At 44.0% G+C, this 12855-nt stretch overlaps 1 protein-coding gene across 4 annotated transcripts in view; it reads right to left on the bottom strand.

The window, feature by feature from the left end:
* The window catches only part of FYN (FYN proto-oncogene, Src family tyrosine kinase), a 137663-nt gene that overhangs the window by 3236 nt on the left and 121572 nt on the right, over positions 1–12855 (bottom strand). For all 4 annotated transcript variants that reach the window (XM_066547103.1, XM_066547102.1, XM_066547101.1 and 1 more), the window contains one exon: positions 8787–8918. In XM_066547103.1, coding sequence (XP_066403200.1) covers positions 8787–8918 — 132 coding nt within the window. The remainder of the gene's footprint in view (positions 1–8786; positions 8919–12855) is intronic.

Below are 12855 nucleotides of genomic sequence, written 5' to 3'. Positions count from 1 at the left end.
AAACTGTATAGTGTATAATTTGTTTTTCTTTGCTTATATGCCTCTCTTTTTCATTTCAAATAAAATTATAATTATATTTTACTTTATTTCAGTTATTAAACTGTTATTATCTCAACCTCTTGGATATCAGCAGGAGGATATTACTCTGTCAAGATAAAAAGAAAAGGTTTTACCTTTTTTCTGATTCTCCTCCCCATCCCACCTTTGGGGGGCCTGGGGGTGGGCAGTGGGAGTGAGCAAGTGTCTGTGTGGTATTTAAGTTACTGGCTGGGGTTAAGCTGTGACAGGGAATAAAATCCTTACATTACATAGCATTTAGGCCAGTAACTTAGCTGTAACCTTGGATGTGGTCTTTAGTCTGTATCTTCATGTCCTGGCTGTGTTTAATTATTAAGGATGCTTAGAAAAAACCATCTGTATCATTCAGCCTTTCCTGACCATCCACCTCTAGATTCTCATTTCATGTCAGGATTACAAAACCCCTCTTCCTCTTATCTTGTCAGGGTAATTTCCTCCTACTGATATCCATTTGCAGTGTCTGGGCAAGGATCATATTCCTATCCTGTCACTGTAACCAGCCCTGGCATGGTTTCCTGACATATTCCTTGTATTTATATTTAGGCTCTCAATTATCCATGTTGTGGTCACAGCGTGGTTCTGCTTTGCTTACTGCAGCACCTCCCATTCTCAAACAGGAGGAATACTTGGTTTAGTTTCATATATGGGTTTTACTGCAAGGCAAGGGAAAGGAGAAAGGAAAAGTAGGGCACTGTTTCTTTTGCTGCCTGTTGTGCATTGAGGAGCCTCTCCAGAAAACTGTCTCATACTCTTAACAGGCCTCTCCTTAATGCTCCCTTTCACAGGGAAAATTGCAAAAAGAAAGGTTAGATTACTGATTTACAGTATTCCCTTAACCTGCAGACCAACACTTCAGCACTGGATTCTTTTGTTTCATTTACCAGATGCATCCACCTACCATATTTTTGTTGTTAGGTATTTATAAACTAGAAGCAAATGCTTTGAGTGGCTCCTAAAGTGGACCATAGTTAGGTCTTCAAAATTATGAAAACAGACTAATAAATAACAAGCCTCTGCAGACAGCAGATTCTGCATAGAGTTAAGGTTCTCCTATACTATTGACTCCAAACTGATGTTGTTAGGTCACAGAGGCTCACAACAAACCAGAACACACTGAACAAATATTTGGATATTCTTCACTATCCAGCAGGAACATTTCCAGAGATATTTTACTTTTTCATTAGACTACAAAACCCTACTGGTCTGTTAGACACCACAAACCCACGGCTGCATCAACCCAAACTTTCTGGCCTTGCTGTTTTCAAGATACTACAAGAAAAAAACATGCACATTTTGTTCACGTTGTGTTCTCAAAATTAGTTTTATAAATTTGTGCTTTGAACAAAAATCTGCACCTTTTTTCATATCCTTGTCTTTGAAGCAGCTGAATTACCTGGTGTTTTGGGGTGAGAACTTCTGCTGTGCTTTGCTTCCCTTACATATTAAAGGCTGTGAAAATAATTGTTACTGGTAACTCATCTGTTTGTATATAAATAACCACTAACAAACTGCATTCTTTGCTTTTATTTTGGCAGTACATCCTTAAGTACAACATGGATGGAAGCAACAGCGGCAGAAAAGCTCCTTCCCAACTGATTTGTTGTTCTAAGATATCAAATGTTTGGTATTTTTATCCAGTGCTTTACTCAGTGCTGCAAAGCACACTCTGAAACCTGATAACGAACTGTGTGCTGGAAGAAAAACCCTGAGGAGACAGAAGGGGGAGGAAAAACATAAACAGCTCTTCACTTCCCTTTGTTTAACAAAAAGGTAGAAAAAAGAACATGAAAGAGACATTGCTGTCTGAAATCATAGTCATTTTTTTGTCCCTGGAAAGTGAGTCAAGCCAGGTTTTTTCATCACAGTTTAATCCAGGAAAATGCCCTTCTTTTCTTTTCTCCTTTCCCCTTTCCCTTCCCCCACAGTAAACCCCGGTTATGAAACTAAAGCAAGTAATCCTCATGTTCCTCACTGGAATTCATACATCCAGCAAGGGCTGAAGTACCTAGGATTTGCCAAAGAAATTCTGTTAGTTTTGACATGAACTGCTAATTTAAAAACAGAGTTTCAAAGACTTTTATGTCTAAATCAATTGGATTACTAGTCAGACTTATAAAAATAGCAGTGCTTCAGGTATACATTTTACGTCTTAAATGGCCTATTTATGTTTACAAACCTATTCTATAGACTTACTTATCTCATCCTGCAAGTTTTAGTATTTCTCTTTTGATAGCTGGAGTCTGTCATATCTTCACTTCTAACACCATAGAGAGAATATCTGAGCAGTCTGTACAACTCCTCTCTCCTAATGAATACCCAAGAGTTTCAACTCTTAATAAATAATAAATTACATTCTGCTTGCAGTGTGCTTCCAGACCCCTTAAAAGTTTATCCTAAAATCCTTAAATCTGTGAAAGAAAATACTCAGCAATATTCTTTTGTTGGGTACGGCTCTTCCACCTGGGTTGGGGCAACACCTGGTATCAATCCAGGCTGGGGGACGAATAGAACAAGAGCTGCCCTGCTGAGAAGGACTTGGGGGTGTTGGTGGATGAGGGGCTGGACATGAGCTGGCAGCACCTGCAGCCCAGAAAGCCAAAAGTGTCCTGGGCTGCATGCAAAGCAGATTGGCCAGCAGGGCAAGGGAGGGAATTCTGCCCCTCTGCTCTGCTCTGGTGAGACTCCACCCAGAACTCTGCATCCAGCTCTGAGTTCCCAGCACAGGAAGGACATGGACTTGTTGGAGCTAATCCAGAAAAGGGCCCTGAAATGAGAAATGGCTGAAAAAAAAAAGAGATTGTTCAGCCTGGAGAAGAGAAGTCTCTGGGGAAAACTTACTGTGGCCTTTCAGTACTTGAAGGGGACCTGTTAGCAGAGCCTGTTGGGATAGGACAAGGGGTAATGGTTTTAAACTGAAGGAGACTAAATTTGGACTAGGTATAAGAAAGAAAGTTTTTTTTTACAATGAGGGTGGTAAAACACTGGAGCAGGTTGCCCAGAGTGGTCATGGAAGCCCCATCCCTGGGAACATTCAGGTTCAGGCTGGGCAGGGCTCTGAGTAACCTGAGAGATCCCTGCTTATGGTAGGATTGGACTAGATGACCTTTAAGAGGTCCCTTCCCACCCAGACTATTCTATCTTTGTAGAATTCTATGAAAAATCAGCTTGTGCTCATGATGTTTCAAGAATTACGATTTGGCCAAGAAGAAAACATCCAATTCCCAAAAGATGGCTTTTCCATTAGCTTTTTATTCCCTGAGAAGACCAAAAATCAAATAACCTTCCACCATCCAGCTTTATTAGTGAAACCTTCAATAATCTCAGGATGCCACAGGATATGGCCACTCTAATGCTCAGTACAATAAAAATCTACTGCCCATATAGACTGGGGACAGGAATGCAATACTGCTTGGCTTTCCTTAGAAAAGTCGTAGGAACTTTAAGTTACAGTGACTTTAAGAGTTACTGTGACACAAAAAAAGATGTGGAGTTTCCAATTGTGGCTGAAGAAAACACTGGCAAGTACTTTGGTGTGCTCTTAGGGGTTTGATTAGATGGAGCACAGCAGATGTGCAAATAGCATGGATCTGGGCAATGCTGCTCTTCCAGAAGACAGGAAACATTACTGTAACTAGGGAGTGTCCCGGCATACAAACTAATAAGCTATACAGATTACTCTGGGACTTGTGAAGTCCAGTGAGGAGAACGATTGTTTTAGGCTGTTTAACTCTTGTTTTCTTCTCTTAGTGGGTTGACCCTGGCTGGGTGCCAAGCACCCACCAAAGCCTTTCTCTCACTGCACAGCTGGACAGGGAAGAGAAAATATAACAAAGGGTTCATGAGTTAAGGACTGGGATAGATCACTCACCAAATAGTGTCATGGGCAAAACAGGCTGGAACTAGAGATATCCATTGAATTTATTGCTAACAAAATCAGAGCAGGATGACGAGAAGTAAAATAAGGCCTTAAAAACAGTTCTAGCTCCTCCCTCAGTGGTGCTGGGAGACAGGGAATGGCTGTTATGGTCAGCTCATCACTGGTTGTTTGTCATGCAGCTCAGGGAGAGAGGAGTCCTTCCCCTGCTCCTGCATGGAGTCCTTACATGGGAGACAGTTCTCCATGAACTTCTCCAGCATGGGTCCACCCCATGGGCAACAGTCCTCCCCAGACTGCCACATGGGTCACTCTTCCATGGTCCCTCAAGGGCAGGCTGCTCCAGCAGGGGCTCCTCTCCTCCACGGGCCTCCCACAAGGTCACAGCCTCTTCTCAGGCACCCCCCATCCTCCCACTATGATAGCTTGGCCATGCAAACCCAATACACAGACTGGGATTGATGTTCCTTCCAGACCCAATGCATGCTTTCAGACCAGTGAAGCAGCTGTTTCAGACAGCAAAGCTGCTGCTAAAGGAAGACAACCTCTGAATGCTGCTCTTACTGAGCAATGCAAACCAAGTTATTTCTGGGGAAAAGGAGGAACAAGTTTTAAAACTCTGGAAGTCATGCCACTTCACTTAGAAATTAAAGCCTGAAAACCCCCAACATCTCCTCATCCTCAAAGCCAGACTATCAATATCTGTTTTTTGCTTTGGCTTTATTTTCTAAAAGAAGTTATTTCCTTGGTATAACAGATGAATAGATGCAGAATAGATGCAACCTTGAGCTACAGCATTTGTGAGCAGAGCTTCCTTGCTCACAAATAAACCCACCTGACCTTATCTATCCTATGTGGTGAGTACACCTCTTTCTTAACCTCTTATTTACCATCCCTGATGCTGTTACACCCACCTACCTATGCTGGCTCTCTGTTATGTACTTGGCCCCAGGCTTGGGTAGCAGTTGGGTAGCACAGTGCTCTCTGGCACTTGTGGCCCAGCTTCCCCCAGGGATGAGGAGGCTGAATACAGCTGCCCAGAGGCTGCAGGGCTGCTTGGAGCCCAGGCTCAGAGACCTGCCTGGCCAGAGGCAGCAATGTGAGTAGCACCACAGCTGTCACACTAGACTTAAAATGAAAATGCTCTTGATGTGACAACTGCAGCAGCAATTACCAGGGGCAAGGTCAGAGGTACTTGTTTGGTACTTGTTTGGTATGGCTGATATTTCTCCCTATCCCAAAGGCAGCATGTTAAAAACCCACAGATTCTCCAACTACTGCTAGGGAAGGGCATTTGTCAAAGAGAAAAGACACTGACACTGAAAAAGGTCCACTGAGCAGACTGTTTCTTAAGCTTGGCTCCTCCTCCGGCCCAGTTTATTTTTCATTTCTCCACTGTAATACTGGAAATAGAGACTCTGTGTGAAAGTTGCTTATTTGAATCTGTTGCCTTGTGAACAGGATAAAAAAGCATAAATCAGTTATCATAGTGGCCCATTATGATCACTGATAGAGAAACAGGCTTGGTTGAAGTATGAACATGAGGACACCTTCCAAAAAGTTGGTCTTGCTTGTGGGAGCTATAGAGTTTGGGGCAAGGCTTTATTATGAACTCTAGACTGATCTTTATCTCCACCAGCAAAAACCTTTACAGTTCATACATCTCACCAGTGCACCAGCCTCTCTTTCAAAATGGGGCATCAGGACAGGAACTGGTTGAAATCTGTAGGACAAAGAATGCCAAATTCTGTGCCACCCAGTCTGTTTCCCTGCTGTAAACTGCCTGCCCTCCCCCTCTGTCCTACTCATTGTGCTTCTCCCTCCTTCTACACAAGCTTAAAACAATGCCTGGTTCCAGACATGGGAAGGCACGAGGTATGGTGTCCTGCAGGCATGGGTACCACCCCAGGACTGGGATGTGTGCTGTAAATCATCTCCCCAGGCACTAAGAGCTTGTCAAGCAAGAGAGCAATCCCTTTGTCTGAAGGCCTCTCTCCACTTCTCCCAGCCTGCTACAAGCTGTAAGCAGAAACATCAGGACAACATGCCCACAACTATTTCAGAAACTGGATATTACAGCAGACAGACAGTTCCATGACCCTCTTTGTTTCAAAGCTGACACTTTTCAGTGTCACATCTTTGCCAGTACCAAAGTACTGGCAGTGCCAACAGAATGCAGCTGCATTCTCTCACCTATGGGTTGTCCACTTGGGTGAAGAGGGCTGAGTCTTGCCTCTCAGGGTGATAGAAATCCCATTTTTCCTCCTTGTGCAAGCCATGCCATAATGGCAAGAAAAGCCCTGTGGGTTCATCTGAACCCTACTGCCTATCTCAGACAGGGATAGGTATTCACAAAACTTTGTTCTTCACTGGGAAGATCCTTCCTCTTCCCAGTGTGAAACAGGAGATAGATGGTCCTTTCTATGTCAGGGGAAAAGAGAGCCTTTTCTAAGGAGCTCAGGAGGTCTTTGTCACCTTGGGAAGTCCAAGCTCTCTTTTCAATCCACTTGCAAAGACAGATCCTTCTGAGAAGGCCCCAATTCCCCTCCACTGCTGCCTCAGCCTATAAAAGCTTTCCCATTTAGGGTCTGGGAAATGAGACTGGACTGAAATCTGTAAAGACTTTGGACACTCAAATGTAAGATCCAGGCTGCCCTTATGTAAAACTGGCAGAGGGGAGTGATGGTGACCATGAGAATTGTTAAGATCTCATAGATGAGCAACAGGGGAGTCCTGGTGGGAAGGAATGGCCCTGGCCTAGAGCCTGGGCAGGGTGTAACCAAGGCAGGACATGACTGTCCAAAAAATTGCTGACTTAGTGAAATATAACACACAAAAAATTGCTTCCAGCTACTTGGTGTCTTCCTAGTGCAGGTGGAGGAGAGTGAGCCAGAAGGACTTTTGGCATGTGAGGGCTTTATGTAGTGAGGGATGAAGGGGTAGGATGGTGCTGAAAGAGGAGAGATCCCACTGGTTGTCTTTGATGTGCTCAAGCTGCCACGTAATAAAACTGTCCAGAATTTCAGGACACAGCCCATGCCTGAGATTACTGTCATGGCTCCTACAAGAAGTTATATATTGCAGGCACTTAAATGCACATCCTGTGGACTCTTTCTCCTTTGGTGAGGGAAAGAAACATTTATGAAGTGCAGATATCCTCTGCAGCCATGGCCAACCCTGTGTTCAGCTACAGACTTGTGAGTAAACATAGGGCTTAAATGGTTGTTTTTGCATGGAATGGTATTTTTACCTTAACTCTGCCCTGGCTGGTGACAGCCCCTGTGCATCCACTCTGCTGGCAGTGACTAGACAATTCCTCCAGCCCAGTCAGGAACACTGCCCACCCTCTGGGAGCAGCACTGCACCAACTAAAGTTTATACATATTTTTTCTCTCTTTGACCTTTGCACAGCATGCAATGTCTGCTTAAACCCTCAATAAACCTGCAGAAATCATAGCTTTCTCACACCACTGCCAGGAATCCTTCTGGCAGGAAGACTTTTGTGCTGACTGGTGACAGAGCTGCTCTGACTGGAGGCAACACCCCACATGGGGAAGTGCTGGGCAGAGGGACTCATCCATTCCACAGAAACATGCCATTATATTTTCTGCTACCTCATTCGGTTGTCACAGCCACACCTTTGCTAAGCTGCTCCCTGTTAAGGATGCCAAAGTTCACTGCTGATCATGAGATGCCCTCCTGTCCCCATTATTCTCTCCTCAAATATCAGCTACTGGCTGCTAGGTGCTAGCAAACTTGAAATTCCTGGTAAAAGTCTGGAAGATTTGTTTTGCTGAGTTCAGTCTTCTGAAGTGGTGTGAGACACCACAGGGTAAACTGAACTCCACCTTGATGCTTCTCCTGCTCAATTTGATATATGGATCTGACTGCTTGATCACAGCACAGATTGGAAAACTGAAACTGCTCTAGGGCATTTTCCATTAAATCAGCTGCAGTGCACACAGCCAGACTGTTGAGTATTTAGATTTTTTTTTTAATAAAAGGACTAAAAATGCAGCTAGAGGCATCTTGAAATGCAGGGCATCCCCTGTTAATATCTGTGCTGATGAGAAAAAGAAGGGATTAAATTCTTTTCCGTGTAATGCACGGCTTTCACGTCACCCCTTTCCTCTTCACCTGAATGCCCACAATCTTCAGGGGGGCAACAAGAATAAAAAGCTCTTTCTGCATAGGCAGATCCAATCACCCCCTCCTACAAATCTTAATCCATTGGACACTTGGCAGGGTTTCAACAAAGAGCCATGGGGCCTCCAGTTCCCCCATGCAGAGAATCTGGCCCTGCTGTGACCCTGCCATGAGCTCTGGTCTGCACATTACAGAACTATTTTCTTCCCTTTCCATCCATCTCAAAAGCAAGGATTAAAATTTAAGAGTTTATGAAAAAGAGATTTGATAGTACCAGACATTCAGACAGTCATCAAACCTTGCAGTGAACCAGACTGACAGAATAAACGGAGTGAGGCCTCTGTGGGAGTTTAACTGTAGGTATCCTAAAATAAATGCAATACTGTGGAGAGTAATTTGCTCCAGAATATAATAATTTTACACTGCTTTCATTACTTGTCTAGAAATTATATTAATTGAATTGAGCACAATTGAAACAGTAGAAATGAATATGTTGAATTGTCCCCTTGTCATTTTTATCATGACCATGGCAAAGCAGCTTTGAGTCAGAACTGTTTTCAAGCATACACAAAATTTAAACATTATAGCCATTCTCCTTTGAGCTCAGTGAATATAAATAAACATTGCAGCTTAAACATATGGCCCATTCCCACTCCTTTTCCCAGGTGAAGCAGGACATTTTTCTTACCTGGGTATGGCACTCTCCCTTTTGTTACCAGCTCTGTCAGCAGGATCCCAAAAGACCACACATCTGACTTTATTGTGAACCTTCCGTACAGTGCCGCTTCTGGGGCAGTCCATTTAATGGGGAATTTTGCACCTAAAGAGAGAATACATGAGTCTTAACCAGAACAGAGACAGAACCAAAGCACCAGGTCACAGGTGACTCTTGTGTTCTGCAACATGTGCAGGTGGAAGGAGCTGCAGACAAGTATTACCCAACAGCTCCATAGAGTACAGTCAGAGAGGACAGGTGGGCAGAACGTGTAGGGCATCAGGAAAGACTAAGCAGGGAAAGGGTCAGTCATGTCCCACATCACAAGAGAAGAATAAGACATTTTAACTCAAGTTTGAAATTTTATAAAATGAAAAAAAATCTCACCCCAGTTTTAAAAACAAATAAGCCAAATATAATAGAAATTACTTCTCCTAAAGTGTTTTAAATATTTGCAAATCAAATACAGTTACTATATAGAAGCAGAACTGAGATATACTGGATATGTACCTCCCAGTTTGCCAGCTCAAGCTGAGCAAAATACAAACAAACAAACATGGTGAAAACAAAAATTCAAAGCAAATCCAATATTTCATTAGAAACACACAAGGACTTTAAAATAATACTGCCATTCGAGTTGCTTGGAGTGCTTGATGTCAAGGCACGACTTTGGCCTGTGATTTATAACTTGACAGTATACTTTAAGCTCCTGGAACTGCAAAGCCTGTAGTGCCTTAAATATGTGCAGCTCTAATGTGCTCATCCATCATCAGAGTTTGTAGGAGCCAGTTGCAGTAAGGATAGTGAGATAACAAACCTTTAAACACTGATTTATTTGCTTTTCCAAACACTGACTGTTTTCTTAGGAAAAATATTTTCAGTATGACTTTAAAGAAAAGTCTTGTGGTAATAATTAACTCATAGTATGTACAAAAAATATGCAGACATTTCCCTGGTGCCCTGGGAATACATGTTAATACATGTTAATACAGTATGTTAATACATACAGGCAAAAGAGTTGCATTGCTTATTGCTGATCCCTAGTGACAAACACTCTTGAATTTGGAAACAGACTGACTTTGACTTCACATCACCCTCTCATAAAAGCTCCCTTTGCTTTCAGGAGGAGCATGAAAGTGTAACAACGTGGACAAATCACTCTCAGGGAGTGACCTTATGGCACTGTTTAGAGTTCCCTGCCAGCACTGTTCCACCATCACATCCAAGGCTCAATGTCCTGTAACTTCTGCCACACACCCCAATCTGATGTTACTTAGAGTAAAAAGTACACATGGTAATCCTCATCTCCTTACTTAGTAAAACTTCGATGTGCTAAAATCTTTTCTGCTCTGCATGTAAATGATCCTAAGAGAGACTAGTACTCTAGTATAAATACATTTTTTTTCCTAGGGAGTATTGCAGTTGATCAAATAAGTCCTGCTAAATAAAGGGAAAATGTCCTGCTAAAGGATGAAAAAGATGCAAGAGAAAGTTTCAGATACCTAATGCCTGAAGTCAGGAACTTAAGACTAGTTAAGCATCAGCACATCACTGGCTAGATGTGCAAAGGTGCTGGAGGATTTTGGATGCCTGTTCACTTTTTAAAATCTGTCCCTTATGTATTTTCATTGGTTGATAGGTAGGCAGAACTAAAATTTGGGTGCTTGGCTCAGTCTCAGCCTCCTTCACTTACACTTCTTTGTGTGACCAACCTTAGCTTACAAGACTCAAAATTTGCAGAACTTCATTTTTTCCTTTTGCCTTGTTTGTGCTGTGTGAGTCCTTTGCAGCAGAAGCTGCCATCACTTGAGCCTCTCTCCTGGAAGCTGGCCCTGCTCCAGCAGCACCAGCAGCCACATGGGCTTGGCAACTGGCTGCTCCAGCTGCCAGGAGGTCCTGGGGCTGTGCAGCCCATGCCAATCCCTGGAAAAACTGCAAGCTGCATGTATCTGTGGTCAGGCTGCCCAGGCCAGCAGTGCATGCCTTTAGATGGGCCTGTGCAGGCAGCCCTGGATGTGAGGGCCGATGTTCCTCTGCTGTCTCCTACGTGCAGCCCAGATAGTACACACACCCCGTGCCAGCTGGATGAAGGAATAGCTCCAGGCTGGCCAGGAGCCTGAAGCTTTGGACCTTGGATGGTGCTGGGTGAGATGGACATGCAGGGGGGGTTTGATTGTTCACATGTTGCACACATTTTATTCAACAATTTTCTTTTTCTTTAATCAGCTGTGTTTGTCTGAGAAACTTAGCCAAATCTGCTCAATTCCCTTTTGCTTCAAACTCATATCCAACGGTAGCAACCACCTACAACTCATCTTTGGAGGAAGGAAATCTCTTCAGACTCTTTTGTGGCCAACTCCCCCAGTATTTTTTTCTTCCTCAACCTACTGCCAGTGTGTCACTGGGAGATGAGTATGCAGCATGTTGTCAAACCACAGGAAAATGAGAAGCAAGGTAAGTTCCTGAGAAGGGGGATCAATTCCAGGACATCCCTTTTCCTGAGAGCTAGAGCAGTACCATCCTCACTGGGGTGTGATGAGCACTGCTGGAAAGATGAATGGTCTGTGCTGAGGATCTTCCAATGACAGGACAGCTATTCATTACTTCTCTATGCTGCCCCTGCTGTGGATGACTCTCTGCCTAAAGCAACTAATGCAAAAAATCACGTTCTGCAGTTTGTGCAGCATTTCCTGATAGATGACAGATTTGGAGTGCTAGATGGGGAGGAGAAAAATGCAAGCTTGGCAGAGAGCTTGCTAGCAGAGCCCTGCCTCATGGTTTTCTGGCCCTGCAACACATGTTGGAGGCTAGATGGTTCAAGAGAGTCTGCAGTCCAGTATGGCAGAGGTGTCAGTGAAGGGAGAGCAGAGACCAGGGGGAACACACCAGGCTGGTCACCTGCAGGTACAACACATGCCCTGCCCTCACATAAGGAGATCACACACAGCTTGTGTGAGTGGGGGGGTGTGTGTTTGTCTGACAGGGATCCTCCAAGGTGCTGCCCCTCATTCAATGCCTGGAACTGGAGACAGAGAGACAGTGCACTGCTGTGAAAGCACAAAAATTCCCAAATGTGTTGAGCACTGCCCTGAAGCCTCCTGCTTGCCCAGATGCTTGTGTGTGGTTCCTGATGGACACACAGTTCCTGTGCTTAACTCTCTTCCCAACACACTGATTAAAACCCCCGATGCCTCTCTCTGCCCAGGCCTCAGAAGCTTATTAAACAAACTGACTTTGTGCTGCAAACAAATTACAGCATCAGATAAAACGTGTATTACTGACAAGCATGTTAATAAATCTGATAAGACAAATCACCCCAGCTGACAAGGCAGCCCATCTCCTGCTCTGAAGGCAGATTTTGCATCAGTGGGGGAGGGATTTCTCTCTTCTTGTTGCTGGAACCTGTTTTATTACAAACCAGCACATCAGTAACCCCATGCATGGACACAAACAGCAGATTGCATTCATCAGGTCAGGATGACCTGTCTTTGCCCCAAAACAGGGTACTAATCTGCAGCTTTTATCTCTGTCCCTCTTTTTTTTTAAAAACATTACAGCCTGGGGAAAGCCTTTTTTGGTTTTCTGCACTGCTTGTAACCACATGAAACCAAAGCTGCTGATACAATTTATGGTTAGAGCAGCAGCTCCGAGCCTGAGAGGATTTTTGTGAGGCTCAGCCCTATTCTTGGGACCTCTGCCCGACTCTGCCCAGGCATTCACACAGGTTATCTCCCAGGAGGATTTCCCTGGGAAAAATCAATCCATGGTCCTGTTTTAATTCTTTGCTGGCTTTAAGCGGGTCATGTGATGAGAAGGAGCAGAGGGGGCTGGGATGATTGAGTGACCTTGAGATACAACTCTCAGCATGGTTTCTTCTGAGGCAAGCGAAAATCCCTCAGAGCTTTGGTCTCTTTTCAGATCTAAATCTTGATGAAGTAGAAACCTCTGAAATTCATGCCCCAGAGCCACTGCCAGCTTGATAGTGATCCTGTTTCTGGAAATGCTACAAAGCTGCTACCTCTTGTACCTTAAAACCGAACCC

This window comes from Molothrus aeneus, chromosome 3, assembly GCF_037042795.1.
Source record: "Molothrus aeneus isolate 106 chromosome 3, BPBGC_Maene_1.0, whole genome shotgun sequence".
Classification (NCBI taxonomy): domain Eukaryota; kingdom Metazoa; phylum Chordata; class Aves; order Passeriformes; family Icteridae; genus Molothrus; species Molothrus aeneus.
The sequence above is the reverse complement of the archived record's forward strand: the minus strand, read 5'-3'. Positions and strand labels throughout refer to the sequence as shown.